The sequence below is a fragment of the Mobula birostris genome, chromosome 15, assembly GCF_030028105.1.
Source record: "Mobula birostris isolate sMobBir1 chromosome 15, sMobBir1.hap1, whole genome shotgun sequence".
NCBI classification, from domain to species: domain Eukaryota; kingdom Metazoa; phylum Chordata; class Chondrichthyes; order Myliobatiformes; family Myliobatidae; genus Mobula; species Mobula birostris.
In genome coordinates, this window is record NC_092384.1 from 5,753,284 (window position 1) to 5,779,748 (window position 26,465).

Consider the following 26,465-nt stretch of genomic DNA (forward strand, 5'->3'; position numbering starts at 1 on the left):
CTGCTTAACAAGATAAAATCCTATGGCATTACAGGAAAGACACTGGCATGAATAGAGGAATGGCTGACAGCCAGGAGGCAGCAAGTGGGAATAAAGGGGGCCTTTTCTGGATGGTTGCCAGTGACAAGTGGTGTTCCTCAGTGGTCAGTATTGGGACTGCTGCTTTTCACATAGTTTGTCAATAATTTGGATAATGGAATTGATGGCTTTGTGCAACACACACAAAATGCTGCCTGATCTGCCGAGTTCCTCCAGCATTTTGTGTGTGTTGCTCAGATTTGCAGCATCTGCAGGTTTACTCTTGTTTGTGATTTGATGGCTTTGTGACAAAGTTTGCAATGATACAAACATAGGTGGAGGGGTAGGTAGTGCTGAGGAAGCAATGCAATTGCAGCAGGACTTAGACAAATTGGAAGAATGGACAAAAAAGTGGCAGATGGAATACAGTGTTGGGAGATTTCCAATGTGCATTTTGGTAAAAGAAATAATAGTGTGGACTATTATCTAAATGAGCAGATAGTTCAAACATCAGAGGTGCAGAGGGACTTACGAGTCCTCGTGCAAGACTCCCAGAAGGTTAATTTACAGATTGAGTCTATGGTAAAGAATGCTAATGCAATGTTGGCATTTACTTCAAGGGGAACACAATATAAAAGCAAGAAGATAATGCTGAAGTCTTATAAGACTCTAATGAGGCTGCACTGGAGTACTGTCAACAGTTTTGGGTCCCACATCTCAGAAGGGATGTATTGTCATTGGAGATAGTCCATAGGAGATTCTGGGAATGAAGGGGTTAATATATGAGGTGCTTTTGGCAGCTTTGGTCCTGGACTCGCGGGAATTTAAAAGAATGCGTGGGGTCCTCATTGAAACCTACTGGATGTTGAAAGGACTAGATAAGGTGGATGTAGAGAGGATGTTTCCTATGGTTGGGTTATTCAGAACTAGGGGCCACAGCCTCAAAATTGAGTGGCAACCTTTTAGAACAGAGGTAAAGAGGAATTTTTTTAGCCAGAGTAGTGAATCTGTGGAACGCTCTGCCACAGACTGTAGTGGAGACAAAGTCCACGGGTATATTTAAGGTGGAAGTTGATAGTTTCCCGATTGGTCAGGGCATCAAAGGATATGGCGAGAAGGCTGGTGTATGGGGTTGAGTGGGATCTGAGATCAGCCATGAAGGAATAGCCTAATTCCACTCCTATGTCTAATGGTCTTATCTTCTGTAACAAAATTTCAAAATACAAAGTAGTTTCTGTGAATAGATCTCCTTCAGAACAAGAGGTATTCTTACAGGAGATTATAATCTCTGGTATGGAATCCAGACCAAGTATTGTAGTTGACCATCAAATGCTTCTGTAAAGTTGCACCTTTCATTTACTATGCTTAGTCCCGAACTTACATAACTACATTCCACTTTTTGAAGTTTTGTTTGAACAATAAAACCTCTCTTTGATATTTTAAAACTATATCCCATTTCAGCAGTATACTTCGATGAGCTTTTTTTAAATTTTGGTATTATCTGTAAATTTTAGTAGAATTCTCCTAAGGTTCATATCCAAGTCTGACATATACCATTATAGCTTAATCCTATGATTTAACACTCAGCTTTAACTCCCATTATTACAAAAACTCCCTTGGAAATTTTCAAGCAGGATCACTCCTTTCTAAGTCTACGCTGGCTGCTACACTCACAGGCCACTTTATTAAGTACACCTGTATACCTGCTTCTTTTTGCAAATATCTAATCAGCCAATCATGTGACATGAACTCAGAGCATAAAAGCATGCAGACATGGTCAAGAGGTTCAGTTGTTGTTCAGAACAAACATCAGAATGCGGTAGAAATATGACCCAAGTGACTTTGACCATGGAATGATTGTTAGGACCAGATAATGTAAGTATCTCAGAAACTGCTGACTTCCTGGAATTTTCATGCACAACAGTCTCTAGAGTTTACAGAAAATGCTGTGAAAAGCAAAAAAAAACATCCAGTTCTGTGAAGCAGTTCTGTGTCTTGTTAATAAGAGAGATCAGATGAGAATAGCCAGGCTGGTTCGATCTGACAGGAAGATGATAATAACTCTAATAGCATGCATTAGAACAGTTGTGTGCAGAATAAAACAAGGCACTGTATTACCTAATCTGGAATTTAGATCAAGAGAAGATAATGAAATCTCACTGACATGTCTTTGTGTAGCTCACCCAGGTAGGCAGAGTATACATGAAGATCATCATCTGGTATTCTTTCTTTTTCTTCCAGCTCTCCCAAAGAGGCTCAGAAATTGGAAGAGGTCATGACAGCCAATGTTGCACTTAAAATAGGGTTAACTTGGACAGAAATGTGGAGACGACTGATTTGTTAAGATTCATATAATTTCCTTGCAATTTAAGTTTGATTTCATTAAACTCTGCAAATAATTCTGACAAATAAGAAATGCCATACCTAATATTCTTGTGTTGATTACTGAATGAAGCATTCAATTCTTCAAAGAATTTTGTTACAGTTTCAAAAAGCATATAAAAGCATCTCAGGCAGTTTTCTTTTGAGATCGACTTGACTTCTGTGCACAACAGTAAGTGTTCAAACTGTTCATCATTCTCAATTGTTCACCATTCCTCCTTCCGGAACTAGAGGGCACAGCCTCAAAATTGAGGGGCAACCCTTTAGAACAGAGGTAAGGAGGAATATTTTTAGCCAGAGTGTAGTGGATCTGTGGAATTCTCTGCCACAGACTGCAGTGGAGACCAAGTCCATGGATATATTTAAGTTGATTGTTTCCTGATTGGTTAGGGCATCTAAGGACATGGTGAGAAGGTAGATGTATGGGGTTGAGTGGGATCCAGCATCAGCCGTGATGGAATGGCGGAGCAGACTCGATGGGCTGAATGGCCTAATTCTACTCCTATATCTTACAGTCTTATGGTCTAATACAAAGCTCTCGAAATAGTCAGGAAATGAGAGCATGGGACTTGATTTTATTTCATCATCATCATCATCATCAGGTGCCATGCCCAGTTTGAGCTTTGACTGCCATGGCCCACATACTCCTGTTTCGGATCAAGTGGATCAATTCATTGGTATTCAGTTCCAGTTCTCTGGCTGCTGTCTCTATCATCATTTGTCTTTGTCTTCCTCTTGCTTGCTTCCCTTCAATCTTTCCCATAATTCCCGTGCATTCTAACTCCTCTTTCCTAATCACATGTCCAATGAAGTTACGTTGCCTTTTCATGATCTCATACATTATTTCTCTTTTTGTGTATGCTCTGTTCATGACATCCTCACTAGATATTCATTTCATCCATGATATTCTTTGCATCCTCCTCAAAAACCACTTCTCTGCTACTTCAATTCGTTTCATGTTACTAGATATTGTCCAACATTCTGAGCCGGCGGGAGGAGAGAAAGCAGCGCGCCGCGCGTGTGCAGCCCTCCGGTGAAAAATGATATTGTATCCGTTAAGTAGGGGCCATGGACCATTCTGATTTGATGGAGACAGACGTGAAAGCACAGAGGAACATCTGGAAAAAATTCTGAAACGCTCGTTCGCTGCTGTCGTTATTGCGTGGTCGGGAATCTTTCCGAGGGAAGGCCTCAAGATCCCCAGCTTTGCCTGCTGTTGGCAACCGAGATGGAGGTCGAATCGCTCGGATAGAGATGGTGCTCAGTACTCGGTGTCGGGGAGCTGATCAGAGCTTGAAGTTTTCGGATGACTCAGAGTCGGACCGTGGTCGGGATGGCAGGGAGAGTTTTTCTTCCTTGTCCCGTCTGCGTGAGATGTGGGACATTTGGGAGACTTTGAACTTTTACTGTGCTCATGGACTTCTTCATCAAATTATGGTATTGTTGCACTGTTGTAACTATATGCTATAATTATGTGGTTTTGTTAGTTTTTTCCAGTCTTGGTCTATCCTGTGTTTTGTGATATCACACCGGAGGAAATAATGTATCATTTCTTAATGCATGCATTACTAAATGACAATAAAAGAGGACTGTGTGTCTTCATAATCTAAAAAACTGGATAAACGTAACATTTCAGTACTCTGAGGCGGATTGTCATGCCTAGTTTAGTACTGGCCAGTATGCTCTTCATTCTCGTAAAGGTGTCTTTTGCCATCCCTATTCTTCTTTTGATGTCCAAGTCGCACCTGCCATTTTACGTCACCCAGCTTCCTAAGTAACAAAAGTTCTGTACTTGTTTTATGTCTTCCCTGTTTATTCTCAGCCTGCAGATAGGATTCTCCTTCTTTTTGGATATCACCATACATTCTGTCTTTTTGCAATTGATGATAGACACATTTTTGCACTTTCTTTTACAATTCTATCAATTAAGTTTTGTAGTTCTTCCTCCGTACTTGCAATTAAAACAGTGTCATCTGCATATCTGAAATTATTGATGTTTTCACCACCAACTTTGATTCCCAAGATGTCTCCTATTTTTTGTAACATTGTTTTACTGTACACATTAAATAAATCAGGGGAGAAACACACCCTTGTCTAACACCTCTCTTGATTTTAGTAAACTGACTCACTTCTCCATCTATTCTTGCAGCGGCAGTTTGTTCCCAGTACAGATTTCTGATTAGGCGGAGGTCTTTCGAATCTAGATCGAGAGTTTTCTGTAATATTTCAAATAACTTATTGTGCTTCACTTTATCAAATGCTTTTGAGTAGTCGATAAAACAAACAATCTTTTTGCACTTGAATAGCTTGTTCTGATAGTATTCTTAACATCAATATCAAAGTTGCTGGTGAACGCAGCAGGCCAGGCAGCATCTGTAGGAAGAGGTACAGTCGACGTTTCAGGCCGAGACCCTTCGTCAGGACTAACTGAAGGAAGAGTGAGTAAGGGATTTGAAAGTTGGAGGGGGAGGAGGAGATCCAAAATGATAGGAGAAGACAGGAAGGGGAGGGATGGAGCCAAGAGCTGGACAGGTGATTGGCAAAAGGGGATACGAGAGGATCATGGGACAGGAGGTCCGGGAAGAAAGACAAGGGTGGGGGGGGACCCAAAGGACGGGCAAGAGGTATATTCAGAGGGACAGAGGGAGAAAAAGGAGAGTGAGAGAAAGAATGTGTGCATAAAAATAAGTAACAGATGGGGTACGAGGGGGAGGTGGGGCCTAGCGGAAGTTAGAGAAGTCAATGTTCATGCCATCAGGTTGGAGGCTACCCAGACAGAATATAAGGTGTTGTTCCTCCAACCTGAGTGTGGCTTCATCTTTACAGTAGAGGAGGCCGTGGATAGACATGTCAGAATGGGAATGGGATGTGGAATTAAAATGTGTGGCCACTGGGAGATCCTGCTTTCTCTGGCGGACAGAGCGTAGATGTTCAGCAAAGCGGTCTCCCAGTCTGCGTCGGGTCTCGCCAATATATAAAAGGCCACATCGGGAGCACCGGACGCAGTATATCACCCCAGTCGACTCACAGGTGAAGTGTTGCCTCACCTGGAAGGACTGTTTGGGGCCCTGAATGGTGGTAAGGGAGGAAGTGTAAGGGCATGTGTAGCACTTGTTCCGCTTACACGGATAAGTGCCAGGAGGGAGATCGGTGGGGAGGGATGGGGGGGACGAATGGACAAGGGAGTTGTGTAGGGAGCGATCCCTGCGGAATGCAGGGGGGGGGGGTAGGGAAAGATGTGCTTAGTGGTGGGATCCCGTTGGAGGTGGCAGAGTTACGGAGAATAATATGTTGGACCCGGAGGCTGGTGGGGTGGTAGGTGAGGACCAGGGGAACCCTATTCCTAGTTTGGTGGTGGGAGGATGGAGTGAGAGCAGATGTACGTGAAATGGGGGAGATGCGTTTAAGAGTAGAGTTGATAGTGGAGGAAGGGAAGCCCCTTTCTTTTAAAAATGAAGACATCTCCCTCGTCCTAGAATGAAAAGCCTCATCCTGAGAGCAGATGCGGCGGAGACGGAGGAATTGCGAGAAGGGGATGGCGTTTTTGCAAGAGACAGGGTGAGAAGAGGAATAGTCCAGATAGCTGTGAGAGTCAGTGGGCTTATAGTAGACATTAGCGGATAAGCTGTCGCCAGAGACAGCGACAGAAAGACCTAGAAAGGGGAGGGGGGTGTCGGAAATGGACCAGGTAAACTTGAGGGCAGGGTGAAAGTTGGAGGCAAAGTTAATAAAGTCAACGAGTTCTGCATGCGTGCAGGAAGCAGCGCCAATGCAGTCATTGATGTAGCGAAGGAAAAGTGGGGGACAGCAAGAGTCCAGGTCCAACATATTATTCTCCGTAACTTCCGCCACCTCCAGCGGGATCCCACCACTAAGCACATCTTTCCCTCCCCCCCTCTCTCTGCATTCCGCAGGGATCACTCCCTACACAACTCCCTTGTCCATTCGTCCCCCCCATCCCTCCCCACCGATCTCCCTCCTGGCACTTATCCGTGTAAGCGGGACAAGTGCTACACATGCCCTTACACTTCCTCCCTTACCACCATTCAGGGCCCCAAACAGTCCTTCCAGGTGAGGCAACACTTCACCTGTGAGTCGACTGGGGTGATATACTGCGTCTGGTGCTCCCGATGTGGCCTTTTATATATTGGCGAGACCCGACGCAGACTGGGAGACCGCTTTGCTGAACATCTACGCTGTGTCCACCAGTGTCTCTTAAAACATTGAAGGAGCCTGGATAGTTTCATGGGCTCACTTGAAAAAGCTTTTTCATACAAGACACATTGACAGATGTTGGTGCTTGGAGCTGGTATTAATCAATAATTCAGATACTCCACAGTATACTGTCTACACTTCTTTTTCATCATTATTTATTTATTGAAATATAGCATGGAATAGGCCCTTCCAGCCCATCGAGCTGCGCCACCCAGCAACCCCCTGATTTAATCCTAGTCTAATCACGGGACAATTTACAATGACCAATTAACTTACCAATCGGTACGTCTTTGGACCGTGAGAAGAAACCAGAGCACCTAGAGGAAACCCAGACGGTCACAGGAAGAACATACAGGCAGGAATAGAACCCAGGTTGACTGTATTTGTAAAGAGTTGTGCCAACCACTATGCTACCATGCAACCTGGTCTGCTTCTGCCATTAACAACCATGGTCGATCACCTGCTCCTTAAGTCCACCCTCAGGCACTGAGATCAACAAAGGCAAAATCTGACTCTCTGCCTGAAGGTCGACAAAGTGGGGCAGCGATATCTCGGTTGGTCCGTGGGCTACAGAAATGTGGTCAAGACCATTCAAAATGACAGATTCTGAACTTTACCCCATTGAATGCCATACCGTAATTCATAGGAATTGCATCACTGCATGATTGGAGTATGGGAATCATACTAGCTAACACTGTACTACAGTAGTGAATGGCAATAATACAGTAGGCCGGACCCAGAAATAACATGTCTTTGGCAGTCCAGACTTTTCATGATGCCAAATACATTAGTGTTGCATTGCTTTTCAACAATTATAACGCAGTTCAAGCAAAGTCTAACTGAGCAGTGGGTTAGCATTGCAATCAATTATGAGGCACTGAGGATCAAATGTTTATAATAAGTAATTCATTTCTTAAACTAAGCTAGTAATCCCTCAGCTGTTGCTTGCTACTGGGTGCCCCTTTTATCTTTATCACTCCCTTAGAAACTCCCACTGCCTCTGGGTTGGGGGGAGGGGAGGTTGGCAGGTGATGTCACCCACTTTGGGAACTGCTGTCTTCGAAGTTTATAAGATTATGAGAAGCACAGATAGACTGGGCTCCTGGTAGCTTCTCATAGGGTCAAAATGTCTAATATTACAGGGCATGCATTTGTGGCGGGAGTAAGTAGGAAGGAGATATCTGGGTGAAGGTTTTTCATACACAAAGAATGGTAGTTGCCTGGAAAGTACTCCCAGTGGTGGTAGTGGAGGTAAGTATGCCAGAGGCATTTAATAATCTCTTAGATAGGCACATGAGTGTGCACAGAATGAAAGGATGTGGGCATTATATTGCCAGAAGGGATTAATTAAGCATTTAGTTATGAGTTTAATTAGTTCAACACAACATCATGGGCTGAAGAGCCCGCTCGTGTACCATACTGTTCGATGGTCAAATATATCATATAGCGGTATGCAGGCATCGTGCTTTGGTAATGAAGTTGAATTCCTTGGAGTCACAGTTAAATGGTTGAATTTACCATATTATATTACAATATGAACCTTATTCCAACCATGGAAAACAGAGATCAATGACAGAAGAAAGATGAAAGGTGTGCTGTTAGTGTAAAGATTAGAGAGCTATTCAGGAAGGGATATTTATGTTGTAGCTTCTTTCTCCCTCTTACCCCCATTTTATCCCATTCCTCCTCTTCTGTTTCAGCTTGTGACAGGTGGTAATATAGGCTGTTTGAGACAGTGAACTGGCTGAGTGTGCACTGGAAAAAGGCGAAACCTGATGACAAATCAGCAATTCATACTATCTTGCACCGTGATCTGCATATTCTCCATGCTGCCGATGCTTGTTAGGCAGATCTGTACAAATGACTTTATCCTGATGGCACCTCATATGCTTTATACATGTTTATATCCTTCTCAAACTCCATTTTTCAACATGACTCAGAGTCCAAAGAAAATAAGGTCTATGCAGGTACGCTGCCCAATTTAACCCTCTGTGATTTTGACTTTGTAATAACTGAATGAAACACTTTCAATAAAACACATTTGTAATTCACACACCTTGTTTTCCTCAGGTGTGAAAACGATTTTGCATGTGGTGACCATGCCTGGTGCCACTTTAAAACCAACATCACTAGGATAGACGATTCTGAAATATGGAGAATCTTCCTGAATAACTTTAACCATTCGTGGAACCTAAAAACACATTGAATGAAATTATAAGGAGACTGAAGATTTTGTGTGGTTACACAGTGTTTGAAGTATTATTCACATTTAGCTGAAGTGCGATTTTTAAATCTACATACTTTTTCACCATGACATTTCACCACTTGACAAACTCCTGACTTTGCCACCAACTAAAATTGATAAATTTACAACACAAAACCTTTTAAACTCTTTTTAGGTCCTCTCAGCAGTTAATGAATTTAGACCTGGGGCCTAAGCATCCCTGCAGAACCCCTCTATCTGTGGCCTGCAATCGTGAGTAGAACCGAGTTACTCCCACTTCATCAAAGTTGCTGGCGAACGCAGCAGGTCTGCCTGGCCTGCTGCATTCACCAGCAACTTTGATGTGTGTTGCTTGAATTTCCAGCATCCGCAGAATTTCTCGTGTTTACTCCCACTTAATGCTTTTTTATCTAATAATCAATTCCGAATCTGCATGTGAACATTCCCCCAGTTTCTTGCACTTTAGCTTATTAACCAAATTTTGTGGAGGAACCTTATTTAAAGACTGATGAAAATCAAAATACACCACATCCACTGGTTCCATATTATCTATTCTATCACTCATATCTTCTAAACCCTCCAGCTGATTAGTTAAACGTGATTTCCCCTTCATATATCCTTGGTGACCCTCGTCAATGCTATCATCCTTTTCAAAGCGTTCTGCTGTTACTTTAATACTAATACATTTGCAACTAAATATTAATTCTAAGAGCCTCTTCAATGCCTCATAAATCCCTACATTTGGTGGAAACACACAGTATAGTTTTTCAAGAATGGACAAAGATGATTTTTTAATCAGGCAAAGAAGATCACAAAAATCACTGTGCTATAAACATAATTTGATTTTAAGATTCCACAGCCTATGCTCCAGTTTTTATCACTTCAGATAAATTACACTGATAAAATGGTGCAGAAACTTCATCCTCGACATTTAGGAAAATATCAGAGGTATCACCGAGCTCAAGATTTAGATTCAGGCCATTTACACTTGTCCCACATTTAACCATAACGCTGGAACAGTTCCAATTGACATCAAATATACAATGCAGAAACCATCAAAAAGTTTTCCAACTGACAACAAGCACCAGCAATCATCAACAGTTGAAGACAACCCCACACTCCTACTTTCTTCCTATCCATAGCAAACTTTTCCATTATATTGCAAGTTTTCCTTTCTATCAGTCAACCAGCAGCCTTTCCAACTCTTCCTATTCTCATAATACAGGCACTTTGGTCCACAATAGCTGGGCTATCCATGACAACAAACTAAACTAATCCTGTTTGCACACAACCCATATCCCTCCATTCCCTGCGAGTTCATGTTCTTAGAGCTAACTGCTATTAAAAACTATTAGCTGGGAGTCTTTACTTATTTGAGGAATTCCGTGGCAATTCCACAGATAATCACATGGTGTCCATGATTTTAGGTGGAGCAGCATTGGAATTACGTAACAGCAAGCAGCTGTTATAAAAGAGAATAAAATTGTTTGTAGTGCCAAGAAACAAGACACAGTATCTTTTAAAAGCCTTGATTCCACTTGAAACCTCCCTGATATCTGAAGTCGTCATGCTGATTTGCAGAAAATATAACATAAAAAACACTTCACCTGCAAGTCATCTACTGTATACAGTACTCCCACTGCAGCCACGAGAGACCCGATGTAGATCGGGGACCGCTTTGTCGAATACTTTTGTTCCATCCACAACAGCGAAAGACGATTTCTTGGTGGTCAACCATTTTAATTCTACTCCCCATTCCCAATCTTACAGGTTGGTCCATGGCCTCCTCTACTACCATGATGGGGCCTCTCTTAGGATGGAGGAGCAACACCTCATATTTCGTTTGGGTATACTCCAATCTGATGGCACAAACATCAATTTCTCCAAATTCTGGTATTTTCTTAACCTTCCTCTTTTTTTCTTTTTCCATTCTGGCTCCTCCCCCACCTTCTTTTCTCCTCACCTGCCTATCAACCCCCTCTGGTTCTCCTCCTCTTTCCCTTTCTCCCATGGTCCACTCTCCTCTCCAATCACATTCTTTCTTCTCAGCTCTTTACCTTTTCCACCTGTCACCGCCATGCTTCTCACCTCATCCTCCCTCCCCAATCCACCCACTTTCCCCTTTGCCTGGCTTCACAAATCACCTGTCCCCTCCCCCCTTTCTTATTCTGGCTTCTCCCCCTTTCTTTCCAATCCTGATAAAGGCTCTCAGCCAGAAACATCGGCTGTTTATTCCTTTCCATAGATGCTACCTGACCTGCTAAGTTCCTCCAGCATTGTGAACGTGTATTCCTTCAAGACATGGTAGAACAGCAACACCACTGATTCTATCAAAATCTCTGCAACAAACACTGTTGTCAGAATAATTATCATATCAAGTCAAGTCACTTTTTATTGTCATTTCGACCATAACTGCTGGTACAGTACACAGTAAAAATGAGACAACGTTTTTCAGGACCATGGTGCTACATGAAACAATACAGAAACTATACTGAACTACGTAAAACAGCACATAAACTACACTAGACTACAGACCTACCCAGGACTGCATAAAGTGCACAAAACAGTGCAGGCATTACAATAAATAATAAACAAGACAATAGGCACAGTAGAGGGCAGTAGGTTGGAGTCAGTCCAGGCTCTGGGTATTGAGGAGTCTGATGGCTTGGGGGAAGAAACTATTACATAGTCTGGTTGTGAGAGACCAAATGCTTCGGTGCCTTTTGCCAGATAGCAGGAGGAAGGAGGATCTACCCCCTTCTGATCTTGTATTCCACAGTTAATTTTGAGTTAAGAGACTGTGGATTCAAACATCTTGTGCATTATTAAGGTTGATAATTCAGTGCAGTACTGCAGAAGTAAATGATGCTTTTAAGGAAAAGGCAAGGAAAGTCTCCCAATTTCCTGAAGAATATTTATTCCTTAACCAAAAATATTCGATCATGATATACTGGTCATTATCTGGTTAGGGTTTGTCAGATTTCTTTGTATTATTTTGAAGTGTTTGTATTTCTGAAATAAATTTAACTAGGTAGAAAACCCTTTGAGACATCCAGAATCATATATATTAAAGATCTTTCATTTCTTTGAATCTTACCTAAAACTTGCAAATCCAGATTTTCCTCATAGTCTCTTAAAAATGCTAATTGTAAAATAAAATCAATAAAATTATTTAGGATAAGAAATACATTGTATTCCTGAACTTTATTTGTTAAAGGAGTGAAATTCTATAGGCCCCCTGATAGCAGCAGAGATACCGAGGAGCAGACTGGGAGGCAGATTTTGGAAAGGTGCAAAAATAACATGGTTGTAATCATGGGCGACTTTAACTTCTGTAATATTGATTGGCACCTGATTAGTTCCAATAGTTCAGATGGAGCAGAGTTTGTTAAGTGTGTCCAGGATGGATTCCTGTCACAGTATGTGGACAGGCCGAACAGGGGGAATGCCATACTAGATCTAGTACTAGGTAATGAACCGGGTCAGGTCACAGATCTCTCAGTAGGTGAGCGTCTGGGGGACAGTGACCACCGCTCGCTGGCCTTTAACGTTATCATGGAAAAGGATAAAATCAGAGAGGACAGGAAAAGTTTTAATTGGGGAAGGGAAAATTATGAGGCTATAAGGCTAGAACTTGTGGGTGTCAATTGGGATGATGTTTTTGCGAGGAAATGTACTATGGACATGTGGTCGATGCTTAGGGATCTCTTGCAGGATGTTAGGGATAAATTTGTCCCAGTGAGGAAGATAAAGAATGGTAGGGTGAAGGAACCATGGGTGACAAGTGAGGTGGAGAATCTAGTCAGGTGGAAAAAGGCACCATACATGAGGTTTAGGAAGCAAGGATCAGATGGGTCTATTGAGGAATATAGGGTAGCAAGAAAAGAGCTTAAGAAGGGGCTGAGGAGAGCAAAAAGAGGGCATGAGAAGGCCTTGACGAGTAGGGTAAAGGAAAACCCCAAGGCATTCTTCAATTATGTGAAGAACAAAAGGATGACAAGAGTGAACGAAGGGTCTCGGCCTGAAACGTCGACTGTACCTCTTCCTAGAGATGCTGCCTGGCCTGCTGCATTCACCAGCAACTTTGATGTGTGTGACAAGAGTGAAGGTAGGACCGATTACAGATAAAGGTGGGAAGATGTGCCTGGAGGCTGCAGGAGTGAGCGAGGCCCTCAATGAATACTTCTCTTCGGTATTCACCAATGAGGGGGAACTTGATGACGGCGAGGACAATATGAGTGAGGTTGATGTTCTGGAGCATGTTGATGTTAAGGGAGAGAGCTGTTGGGAGTTGTTAAAATACATTAGGACGGATAAGTCCCTGGGGCCTGACGGAATATTCCCCAGGCTGTTCCATGAGGTGAGGGAAGAGATTGCTGAGCCTCTGGCTAGGATCTTTATGTCCTCGTTTTCCACAGGAATGGTACCGGAGGATTGGAGGGAGACGAATATTGTCTCCTTGTTCAAAAAAGGTAGTAGGGATAGTCCGGGTGATTATAGACCAGTGAGCCTTACGTCTCTGGTGGGAAAGCTGTTGAAAAAGATTCTTAGAGATAGGATCTATGGGCATTTAGAGAATCATGGTCTGATCAGGGACAGTCAGCATGGCTTTGTGAAGGGCAGATCGTGTCTAACAAGCCTGATAGAGTTTTAGAGGAGGTGACCAGGCAGATAGATGAGGGTAGTGCAGTGGATGTGATCTACATGGATTTTAGTAAGGTATTTGACAAGGTTCCACATGGTAGGCTTATTCAGAAAGTCAGAAGGCATGGGATCCAGGGAAGTTTGGCCAGGTGGATTCAGAATTGGCTTGCCTGCAGAAAGCAGAGGGTCGTGGTGGAGGGAGTACATTTGGATTGGAGGGTTGTGACTAGTGGTGCCCCACAAGGATCTGTTCTAGGACCTCTACTTTTTGTGATTTTTATTAACGACCTGGATGTGGGGGTAGAAGGGTGGGTTGGCAAGTTTGCAGATGACACAAAGGTTGGTGGTGTTATGGATAGTGTAGAGGATTGTCAAAGATTGCAGAGAGACATTGATAGGATGCAGAAGTGGGCTGAGAAGTGGCAGATGGAGTTCAGCCCGAAGAAGTGTGAGGTGGTGCACTTTGGAAGGACAAACTCCAAGGCAGAGTACAAAGTAAATGGCAGGATACTTGATAGTGTGGAGGAGCAGAGGGATCTGGGAGTACATGTCCACAGATCCCTGAAAGTTGCCTCATAGGTAGATAGGGTAGTTAAGAAAGCTTATAGGGTGTTATCTTTCATAAGTGGAGGGATAGAGTTTAAGAGTCGCAAGGTAATGATGCAGCTCTATAAAACTCTGGTTAGGCCACACTTGGAGTACTGTGTCCATTTCTGGTCGCCTCACTGTAGGAAGGATGTGGAAGCATTGGAAAGGGTACAGAGGAGATTTACCAGGATGCTGCCTGGTTTAGAGAGTATGCATTATGATCAGAGATTAAGGGAGCTAGGGCTTTACTTTCTGGAGAGAAGGAGGATGAGAGGAGACATGATAGAGGTATACAAGATATTAAGAGGAATAGATAGAGTGGATAGCCAGTGCCTCTTCCCCTGGGCACCACTGCTCAATACAAGAGGACATGGCTTTAAGGTAAGGGGTGGGAAGTTCAAGGGGGATATTCCAAGAAGGTTTTTTACTCAGAGGGTGGTTGGTGCGTGGAATGCACTGCCTGAGTCAGTGGTGGAGGCAGATACACTATTGAAATTTAAGAGACTACTAGACAGGTATATGGAGGAATTTAAGGTGGGGGGGTTATATGGGAGGCAGGGTTTAAAGGTCGGCACAACATTGAGGGCCGAAGGGCCTCTACTGTGCTGTACTATTCTATGAAAGACACAAAGAAGAATCAATATGGAATTTCTCTCATTAGAAATGACCATAAATTATAAGTTTGCTCAAATTATACTATTCAGTACATGCAACAAATATGAGGGACAATCTTCCACCATCTATCCCTGAGCATCAGTTTCTGCTTTTGTTTATGTCTTGGCGAAAGACTGGATTAGATGTTACAGTCTGAGACTGGAATGTAGCAAATGACAATTTCCTTCTTTCTCTCTAGAATTTCACACCTTTGTTGGAATCTTGCAATCTGCTTCATAGCTAATCCATAGAAGGTTCGTACTAAGGAACAATCTTTGTATTTTCCAAGTTAATTGTTTAACCTAATAAATGTTCAGACTATTTTCTGAACAGGGACAAAAAATCCAAAAATCTGAGATGCAAAGAGACTTAGGAGTCCTTGTGCAGTACACCTTAAAGGTTAATTTGCAGGTAAAGTGAGTGGTGAGGAAGGTAAATGCAATGTTAACATTCATTTCAAGAGGTCCTGAATACTAGAGCAGGGATGTGATGCTGAGGCTTTATAAGGCACTGGTGAGGCCTCACCTTGAGTATTATGAACAGTGTTGGGCTCCTCGTCTATGAAAAGATGTGCTGGCATTGGAGAGGATCCAGAGGCAGTTCACAAGGACGATTTCAGGATTGAAAGGGTTATCATACAAGGAACATTTGATGGCTCTAGGTCTGTAGTCACAGGAATTTAGAAGGCTGAGGGGGGATCTCATTGAAACCTTTCGAATGTTGAAAGTCCCTGGACAAAGTGGATGGTGGGGGAGTCCAGGACAAGAGGGCACCTCCTCAGAATAGAGGGGCCTCCATTTAAAACAGAGATGTGGAGAAACTTCTTTAGCCAGATGGTAACACACACAAAAAATGCTGGTGAACGCAGCAGGCCAGGCAGCATCTATAGGTGTATAGGTAAGTGTATAGTGTATGGGTAGAGTGAGTGGGTATGAAGATGGATACGGTAAAGAAATGGTTAACAAGTAGGAATTTATGTTGTTGGGCAGATTGACCCTTGATACTAAATAAGGGGAGAACTATATATATATACCCCTGGTATACCGGATGACATACATGAAAGCAAGCTAAAAATGTTGATTTGCGTAAAAGCAATCAATTACCTTGTCTCTAAAAATGTTTTTCACATTGTTTGATTGTAAACTTAATAGGATGCATTGTTCCTAGGGAGGCAGAGGCTGACTGTTGAAGGCCACCCAATTGTGGGACCTGCAGACGTGAAGGATGTATGTTGGCCTAATACGTGACCAGGACTTGGAATTGGCCCAAGTTGGGGTCATGTAGGTGTTGGATTGGATGCTTGGCCCCTTCCAGCCGGACTGGGAGGTGGTGATAGACTACAAAGGTGGGCAAGTTCTTTCTTGCGCAGACCACTCGCCTGGGGCCCACCTTCGGGCCGAGCAGCTGAACCAGCACCAAGGACCTCCACCCGAGCCAGTCCACGGTCAATCGCCTGCCTCAGGGACCACACAGACGTTGCTAAGTATACTCAGCGGTGTAAGACTACTAGGGGTTGCTTTAAGTTAGCCCTACCTATTAGTGGTGTAGGTAGTATACAATATAAAGCATTTCTCACAACTCTATTTTCTTCTCTGTATTAACAATAAAGTGGGTTTTGAAGGAACTACCGAGTTTGAGTCCATTTGTTCAAGCAAAACCAAATAGTTGCAGCATCCACTTGTTACGGTTATTCTATTTAGATTTGCAGAACAATAGGAAGAGGTACAATCGACGTTTCAGGCTGAGACCCTTCGTCAGGACTCAGCCTGAAGTGTCGACTGTACCTCTTCCTATAGATGCTGCCTGGCCTGCTGCGTTCACCAGCATTTTTTGTGTGTGTTGCTTGAATTTCCAGCATCTGCAGATTTCCTTGTGTTAGCCAGCTGGTGGTGAATTTGTGGAATTTGTTGCCACAGGCAGCTGTGGAGGCCTGATCATTGGGTGTATTTAAGACAGAGATTGATAGGTTCTTGATTGGACACAGCATCAAAAGTTGCAGGGAGAAGGCCAGGGAATGGAGTTAAGGAGGGATAAAAGGATGAGCCATGATTGAATGGTAGAGCAGACTCGATGGGCCAAATGGCCTAATTTCTGCTCCTGTGTCTTATGGTCTAAATTTCAGATTCAAATTTGATTAGGATAAATCAAGTCATATTATTTAACTATAAACTGGATCTTTGTCGCAACTAGTGTTGCACCAACTCCTCCTTCTCCACTTCTTTCTTAAAATGACATTGTCCCGTATATTTAAAAAATATTAATCCATTAGCAATAACAACATCATGACATATGCAGTTTTATTTCATTATACCCATTAACACAATAAGTGAGACTGGCAACACACATCAAAGTTGCTGGTGAACGCAGCAGGCCAGGCAGCATCTGTAGGAAGAGGTGCAGTCGACATTTCAGGCCGAGACCCTTCGTCAGGACTAACTGAAGGAAGAGTGAGTAAGGGATTTGAAAGTTGGAGGGGGAGGGGGAGATCCAAAGTGATAGGAGAAGACAGGAGGGGGAGGGATGGAGCCAAGAGCTGGACAGGTGATTGGCAAAAGGGGATACGAGAGGATCATGAGACAGGAGGTCCGGGAAGAAAGACAAGTGGGGGAGGAACCCAGAGGATGGGCAAGGGGTATATTCAGAGGGACAGAGGGAGAAAAAGGAAAGAGAGAGAAAGAATGTGTGTATAACAATAAATAACAGATGGGGTACGAGGGGGAGGTGGGGCATTAGCGGAAGTTAGAGAAGTCGATGTTCATGCCATCAGGTTGGAGGCTACCCAGACGGAATATAAGGTGTTATTCCTCCAACCTGAGTGTGGCTTCATCTTTTCAGTAGAGGAGGCCGTGGATAGACATGTCAGAATGGGAATGGGATGTGGAATTAGAATGTGTGGCCACTGGGAGATCCTGCTTTCTCTGGCAGACAGAGCGTAGGTGTTCAGCAAAGCAGTCTCCCAGTCTGCGTCGGGTCTTGCCAATATATAGAAGGCCACATCGGGAGCACCGGACGCAGTGTATCACCCCAGCTGACTCACAGGTGAAGTGTCTGAAGTGAGACTGGCGGAATATTTGTGATTTTGCTTCATTTACTCGAGAGATAAATCAGGGTTTTTGTGTGCCTTCTCTCAGACAGAAAAACTAAAGAGGGGGAAGTCAAGGAACAGAAGGCTGGGAATATTTTTATTTCCTAGAATTTCCACAAACTGAGTAAGAGAAGATAAAGATTGGCCATCAATTATCTCCTACCAAGTTAGCAATAATGATCATAAAACAAAACTTCTACCCCAGAAGAGATAAATTCATAATCAAGTCGATAAATAGAACATCATGAACAACTTGTTCAATGATCCCAACATTTCCTGACCTGGTCATAGTTGCGCAGACTCAGTGGTACCTCATAAACTTCACCCGGTTTATAGTTCTGAAAGGTAATTTCTGAAGGGAATGGCTGAAATAATGGCTGGTCAGTGTCCAGGGAAGAATACTGAAAAAGAAGCAAACAACAAGTGAAAGGAATAAACCATACCTCCTGAACATATTAAGAGTTAAAATGGGATTACTTGAGTCTTCCATTCAGTTCTTAGTACAAAATAAGTAACACAATCAGACAACAAACAAGAGAAAATCTGCAGATGCTGGAAATCCGAGCAACAGCCAGGCAGCATCTATGGAAAAAAAGCACAGTCGACGTTTCATGCCAAAACCCGACTGCTTTTTTTTCCATAGATGCTGCCTGGCCTGCTGAGTTTCTCCAGCATTCTCTATTTGTTGATACAATCAGACAAACCCACTCCCTAAGGCTTGTGAATAAAATACAAAGTATTTCAAAACACATTAAATATTTGTTCTACGGTACAGGCCAAGTCATTTCTTCTACAGTTCAATTATTTTTGTTTCAAAATAACCTATGCATTAAGATGAATAAAATTATTTTATCTACAAAGAAAATTATTTTATATGTAGAAAGATTTTAAACAAAGCATATTAAGACCAAGAAAGTTTTAAGCCATTTAGATTTAGAAATTCACCTGCTATGCTTTCCTAGCATTAAAATGTAGAATCATAAAAAGATACAGCATGGAAACAGGCCCTTTGGCACTGAATCTGCGCAGTCCATCAAACCACTTCTACTAATTCTTTAGTGATTCTATTTTATTTTCACAATATTCCCATCAGATTCCACAGACACCACCTCACCTACACAATGGCCAGTTAACCTACCAACTTGCACATCCTACAATGAAAGAGTCACTATGGAGTCACGGGAAGAAAATAGAAACTCTACATAGGTAGTACCTACTGTAGGTTTGGATTAAACCTAAGTCTTTGAAGCTGTGAAGCAAGCAGCTCTACTCACTGCATCACCATACTCATCCTCCCAGCCCCACTACTACGTCACCCCAATGTTTTTCCAAATAAGCTACACTGTAAAAACCTGAAATGTATTACCGCCTATTTCAAATAGCACCAATAGGTTGCCTAATGTAACCTTACTCTGTGTAAGGAAAAGTACTGGAGAGCATACTTACGGCATTAGTCCCCAAAGTCTAGACCTCTAGATCTAAAGGGTCGCAGCACAAAACAACAAGCCCTCTTCCAGTTTCTCGGGTATTGGCAACCAATGAGTTCATGCCACAATGATGGTCATAGTCATAGTCATACTTTATTGATCCAGGGGGAAATTGGTTTTCGTTACAGTTGCACCATAAATAATAAATAGTAATAAAACCATAAATAGTTAAATAGTAATATGTAAATTATGCCAGGAAATAAGTCCAGGACCAGCCTATTGGCTCAGGGTGTCTGACCCACCAAGGGAGGAGTTGTAAAGTTTGATGGCCACAGGCAGGAATGACTTCCTATGACGCTCTGTGTTGCATCTTGGTGGAATGAGTCTGTGGCTGAATGTACTCCTGTGCCCACCCAGTACATTCTGTAGTGGATGGGAGACATTGTCCAAGATGGCATGCAACTTGGACAGCATCCTCTTTTCAGACACCACCGTGACAGAGTCCAGTTCCATCCCCACAACATCACTGGCCTTACGAATGAGTTTGTTAATTCTGTTGGTGTCTGCTACCCTCAGCCTGCTGCCCCAGCACACAACAGCAAACATGGTAGCACTGGCCACCACAGACTCGTAGAACATCCTCAGCATCGTCCGGCAGATGTTAAAGGACCTCAGTCTCCTCAGGAAATAGAGACGGCTCTGACCTTTCTTGTAGACAGCCTCAGTGTTCTTTGACCAGTCCAGTTTATTTTCAATTTGTATCTCCAGGTATTTGTAATCCTCCATCATGTCCACACTGACCCCCTAGATGGAAACAGGGGTCACCGGTACCTTAGCTCTCCTCAGGTCTACCACCAGCTCCTTAGTCTTTTTCACATTAAGCTGCAGATAATTCTGCTGACACCATGTGACAAAGTTTCCTACCGCAGCCCTGTACTCAGCCTCATCTCCCTTGCTGATGCATCCAACTATGGCAGAGTCATTAGAAAACTTCTGAAGATGACAAGACTCTGTGCAGTAGTTGAAGTCCAAGGTGTAAATGGTGAAGAGAAAGGGAGACAAGACAGTCGCCTGTGGAGCCCCAGTGCTGCTGATCACTCTGTCGGACGCACAGTGTTGCAAGCACACGTACTGTGGTCTGCCAGTCAGGTAATCAAGAATCCATGACACCAGGAAAGCATCCATCTGCAATCCTGGCAGTCTTCCCAGGATGTAGACAGACCCAAGTAAGCCGAAGGACAGTATGCGAATGAGCCCAGCATTTCAGTCAAATGGCCCTTCTAAGCATGTACAGTTCCTATAAATATGTTCCCCAGTTTGTCAGCACTGCTTTGCTTGATTTCTAGAATACAGCAGTAACTTGCAAAGTGTCATATATGGCATACCTCAAAAGAGACACCTGCTGCATTCAATTTAAATCTGGACTGGGAGAGAAATGATAGCATCATACATGGGCTCTTTCAACAATTTCAAAGATATGTCATTGCCTAGAATCCTTTGTCCAAATAATAAGTATGCTTGTGCATTTGTATAGGTTGCAATATTTTTTTATTTTGCCCAATGTTCTTATCTGATCTTTGTCCAAGGTTCATTCTTTTTCATGTATTTCATATTTGCTTTCTGTAATCTTCTGGTTTTTAAGCAATTGTCAAATTTATTTTAAAGAATGAATAAAGTATGTCCAAACCATGGTTTGTGACATTCTTGTATCCTTGTTAAATATGTTTCAGCTTCCTCCATAATTCGTTTATTTGGTTGATTTCCACAGAAAAAAAATTTGTCGGGCAATTGCAATGCTTTACAATGAAGTGGGAATGCATTAATATCCTCTACTGTTTGACAGAATAATAGGAAATATAATTAATCAAAAACAATTAGCTGAAATTTTCAGAAAATGTTGCAATAAAAACTTAGCAACATGGGATTTGTGATAAAATTTATTATTGTTTAACATATAACAAAATTTAATGTACAATGTAAACTGCTGAAATTTCTATTAGGTAGTTTATGTTAACACTGCATAATATTTACACGTTAAACAAAATAAATCATTTCATGAAATCACACTATGAATGAGGAAAGAATAATGTTTAAGGCCTCACCAGCTTTTCTTGTGATAGATAGATGCCAAGTGTACTGATTTATTCTGAATGGCATCTAAACACTCAGATGCATGAAGGAGGCAGGGAGACCCCTTTGTTCTCCCGTTTTGCCGTTTAGATTACTTTGTTTATGCTGAATTAGAAAATAATAATTGGAAGTGTAAATGATGCACTATCAATTACTCCAAAAGACTGGAAGTAGAGTAAATACTGAAAGGCTTTTATTAACAGTAAATGGACCAACGTCCATGCTGAGTATCTGCCCCGGACTGAGGGAGGAGCAGTGGCACAATTGACTTTATTCAGGGGTCTGTGGGAGGAGCCACAGGAGCAGTCAGCAGAGGGGTGTGCCAGGCATGTCCAGACAGGTAACCCAGTTACAACCTATACACATGGTTTACCACTGTAAATTCCACACCAAAGGACTTGATACTTGACAGACTTGCCCCTTGAATATAAAATTTAAAACCATTAATCTATTACAACTGCCCAGATGATGAGAATGTTATTACCCAACAACCATCCAGCTCCTGAACTGGCGTGGATAACTTCACTCACCTCAACCCTAAACTGATTCCACAACGTACAAACTCACTTTCAAATTCTGTTCTCAGTATTATTTATTTGTACTTTATTTTCACAGTTTATCTCCTTTTACCCATTTATGTATATTTTTTCATAAATTATATTGTATTTCTTTATATTCCTATAAATGCCTGCAAGAAAATGGGTGGTATATATATATGTGTGTGTGTGTGTGTGTGTGTGTGTGTGTGTGTGTGTGTGTGTGTGTGTGTGTGTGTGTGTGTGTGTGTGTGTGTGTGTGTGTGTGTTTGACCAAAGAAGAAAAAGATTGCAAGATGTTTCGAAGAGTTCAAGTTCCAGGATCACGACCTCATCTGGTGGGAAATAGGGGGATTATGGAGTGGTCTTGACTTTTTTACCATCTATTGAAATTACATTTTCCATGTAAACAACATTGGGAAGCATGCCCATTCTGCCTAGAATACCTATTCATAAAACCAAGACTTTGTTGCTATTTCAACCTTTCATTTAGAGATTTTTGCCACAAGAATGTGTCATCAATCTAGAGGAATAACCTGCATTTTGCTGCAGCAGGTACCTAATTTAATATGCTGTTGCAAAGCTTGCTCTTGCATGCCTGGGTTTTTAATTGTTTTTGAATAGCAAGTTGCATAGTAAGTGCACTTATTAATACTAAAGTAGGGAACTCAGGGATTTGGTGAATGGAGTGAACAATTTTAGCTAGTAACAGTGAAGGAATGTGTAACAATGATTGAAAGTCATGACTGATGTGGAAGTATAATCATTGTCAAACCAGATGCAGAAGATGAGAAAGAAAGATTGAAATGAGAGAAAATAAAGAAATAGAAAAGGCAAGTTAAAATATCAAAAGATGTAAAATCTTTCGATTAAAATTTGAGAAATATGACCTCATACACTATATGTTAATGTTGAGAAGGGTGATAAGCACTACCTACGCAACGCGAATTAAAAGATTGTTTATGCAGCATTATTTTGATCAAATATATGCGTACATTTTTTTTCTTTCTGGAATGAAATATAATTATGACCACGTCATGCTCACAGCATTCTGGATGGGCACTTCTGGTAAAGAATCACGCTTGGTTAATGATTGATGCCAGGATTAATCGGCGAGGGTGTGTACTCATTTAGGGGTACTTTGAAGTTCATGTTGCATGTGTTCCTAGATTCTGGTTTCTCTTTCTTTTGCTGTTTTTGAGAGATTTGATCAGGGCAATTAATGCAGACTGGAGGGCTTTGGTAAAGAATAGCCCTGCAGTCTGCATTGGCTAGCCGCACAGCATTGAACTCAACTAAACTGAAAGCTACTGGTTTGATGTTTCACATTCTGTGTGGTTCACTCGTTTTTTGCCGTTTGCACAATTTATTCTTTTTTTTGCACATTGGGTGTTTGATGTTTTCTTGTACGGGTTCTATGGTGTTTCTTTTTCTCATGCCTGCAGGAGGACGAATCAGTTGTATTCTGTATATATTGTGAGGGGATCCAGGAGTACCCCTATTAACTGTTTGGAGAGAGACATTTATCATTGATGGTTTGTTTGGAAAGGAGAGGGAGACAGAGTTATTTACCACTGATATGTTGCTTTTGAAAAAAGAGAGAGACACGAAGATTAACAGTTGGACTGTCACTTTAAGGCATTGGAAGTAACTTTGGATTTTTCTGAGTTTGGAGTTAGAGACAGCACCGAGCAGCTCGAAGGTTGCTATGGTGACCAAAGGCTGGTTGTTGATGTTACTTTCAAGGACATGTTGCCTGCTTCCACTCCTTTACACACAAAGGAGGGAGGGACTCTTTGAATGGCAGATGATGCTCAGCCTGGTGAAATAAATGGGAGGTCAGATGATACAGACCTCAGACACATGATCTGGACACTGAATGAGCATTGTTGTGCCCGCAGAGAAAGGGGGTTTTGGAGGATCAATCAGGCAGATCGATCCAAATTGCCATTCCAAAGGTAAAGAAGGGGTTGACTGGTGGGGAGTTGTCTGTGTGTCCACCCTCGCCGGGGTGATAGCTCCACCACAGAAGACCGGTCCCCCTGGTTAAAGTCACGGTCGGTAACTTGTAAAGGATTTTGGAGGACGACGAGAAGATCGACGGCATCAGCTCACCTGAAGACTCAACTCATTCTCTCTCTCTCTTCATCACTACTCAACCAAATACCACGAACTGAACTGAACTGAACTTTACTCAACATCGTAAGACTGTATCTTTTTGTCCCTAGACTTAAAGAAGCTTGGTTTTCATACATATATATTCCATACTTACTTTTATATATAATCATTGCTAACCTGTTTGATTTATCTACAATTATATTACTGTATTACATAGTTACTAATAAATATTAGTAGTTTATAGCAATACAAGACTCTAAAGTGTTTTCTGTTTCTGCTGGTTCTTTACCCCCATCACGGGGTCCGTGACAATATACTTTGACAATAAGTGTACTTTGAGATACCTATGATGTGTATCTAAAAACATAATTTTCCCATGTAATGAAAACAGAGACATTGAATTAACTCAGCCAGTCAGGAAACATCAGAGAGATATACCAGTTAATGTTTCAGGTCAGGGATCCGTCCTCAAAACAACCCAAATTATTAACTGGTTTCTCTACCTGAATGGCTGTGTTCTTCCAGTATTTCTGCCTATGTTTCAGATTCCAGCATTTGTTTTACACTTCCTGTGTAGTACTCATTTGTTGAGTGAACAAGTCAAAGGAGTTTTGAGGTGGGCCGACATTTGGATGTTCTCAAACAACCAACCATTACTTGGTGAGCAGCAAGGGGACCACCTAGTGCAATTGAGAACCCAACTCATATGAATGCTCTTAGCTTTAACAGCTGACTAACACTCCTTCAGTCCTAACCTTCCACCACCCCAGCTATAGTCCACAGAATGAGGTTGAGACATTTTACTGACTAGCCCCACCCCTCTCGCACCAATACTAACCACACCTCCCCTCTCCCAATACACATTCATTACTTCCCCAGATCCTGGCCCACAGCACCCCTTCTACTATTTTTTCTGGTCCAGAATTACAACCTAAATGGTCACTAAAGGATTAACATGATCCCATGGGCAGTGAAGAACTTTTAGGCTATCACGTTGTTAAAAGAGGACGTCTACTTAAAATGACTGAACATTTTGTAGAGGACTGAGTTCACGTTTGCTGTGCTGAAGAAACCAGTAAGATGTCAATTTGTCCAGTGGTGCACCTAAAGCAATAACTCTGGAGTTTCTGAGTCTAACTACACATCTGTCTGGTTTCTGTATAACTTCTCATAAATAACAGCAAGTAATAGAAAACTACAGTACAGAAACAGGCCATTCAGCTCATCTAGTCCATGCTAAACCATTTAAACTTCCTAGTCCCTCAACCTGCACCATGACTACAGCCCTCCACACCCTCCCATTCATATACGTACTTAACATAATTTCTCTCAAATGTTGAAATTGAAATTACATTCACCACTTGCACTGGCATCTTGTTCCACACTCTCACCACCTTTTGAGTGAATAAGTTTCCCCTCATGTTCGCCTTTCACTCTTAACCCTTACCCTCTTGTTCTAGACTCACCCAACCTCAGTGGAAAAAGCCTGCTTGCATTTACCCTATCTATATCCCTCATGCCTCTATCAATCTCTCCTCAATTTTCTACGTTCTAGGGAATAAGGTTCTAATCTATTCAATCTTTCTTTGCAACACAGGTATTCCAGTCCCAGCAACATCCTTGTAAATTTTCTCTGTGTTCTTTCAATTTAATTTACATATTTTCTGTAGGTAGGTAGGTAGATGAAAACTGCACACAGTATTCCAAATCAGTCCTCATCAATGGCTTTGCAACTTCGCATAACATCCCATCTCCTGTACTCAGTATTTTCATCTATGAAGGGCAATGTGCCAAAAGCTTTCTTTACAACCTATCTACCTGTAACACCACTACAAGCTGGAGGAACTCAGCAGGTCGGGCAGCATCCGTGGAAACAATCAGTCAAAGTTTCCGGCCGGAACCCTTCATCAGGACTGAAGAGGGAGGGGGCAGAGGCCCTATAGAGAAGGTGGGGGGAGGGTGGGAAGGAGAAGGCTGGTAGGTTCCAGGTGAAAATCCAGTAAGGGAAGATCAAGGGGTGGGGGAGGGGAGGCAGGGAGGTGATAGGCAGGAAAGGTGAAAAAGGAATAGGGGAAAACACAATGGGTAGTAGAAGGAGGCGGAACCATGAGGGAGGTGATAGGCAGCTGGAGGAGGAGACAAAGTGAAATAGGGATAGGGGAAGGGAGGGGAGGGAATTACCGGAAGTTGGAGAATTCTATGTTCATACCAAGGGGCTGGAGACTACCCAGACAGTATCCCACATCTGCAGAGTATTTTGTGTTTACCCGTAACACCATTTTCAATGAATTATGGACCTGTATCCCCAGATTCTTTTCTTCTACCACACACCTCAGTGCCTTATCATTCACTGTGTTAGACCCACCCTGGCTAGTCCTCCCAAAGTGCAACACCTCGTACTCGACTGCATTAAATTCCATCTGCCATTTTTCAGCCTGCTTTTC

General features: G+C 42.3%; 1 protein-coding gene across 8 annotated transcripts in view; it reads right to left on the bottom strand.

Annotated features, from left to right (window-relative positions):
• Positions 1-26,465, bottom strand: part of hydin (HYDIN axonemal central pair apparatus protein) — a 981,559-nt gene that overhangs the window by 870,360 nt on the left and 84,734 nt on the right. For all 8 annotated transcript variants that reach the window (XM_072279252.1, XM_072279251.1, XM_072279249.1 and 5 more), the window contains exons 4-5: positions 18,092-18,211; positions 8,672-8,806 (exon numbers count right to left, since the gene is read on the bottom strand). In XM_072279252.1, coding sequence (XP_072135353.1) covers positions 8,672-8,806; positions 18,092-18,211 — 255 coding nt within the window. The remainder of the gene's footprint in view (positions 1-8,671; positions 8,807-18,091; positions 18,212-26,465) is intronic.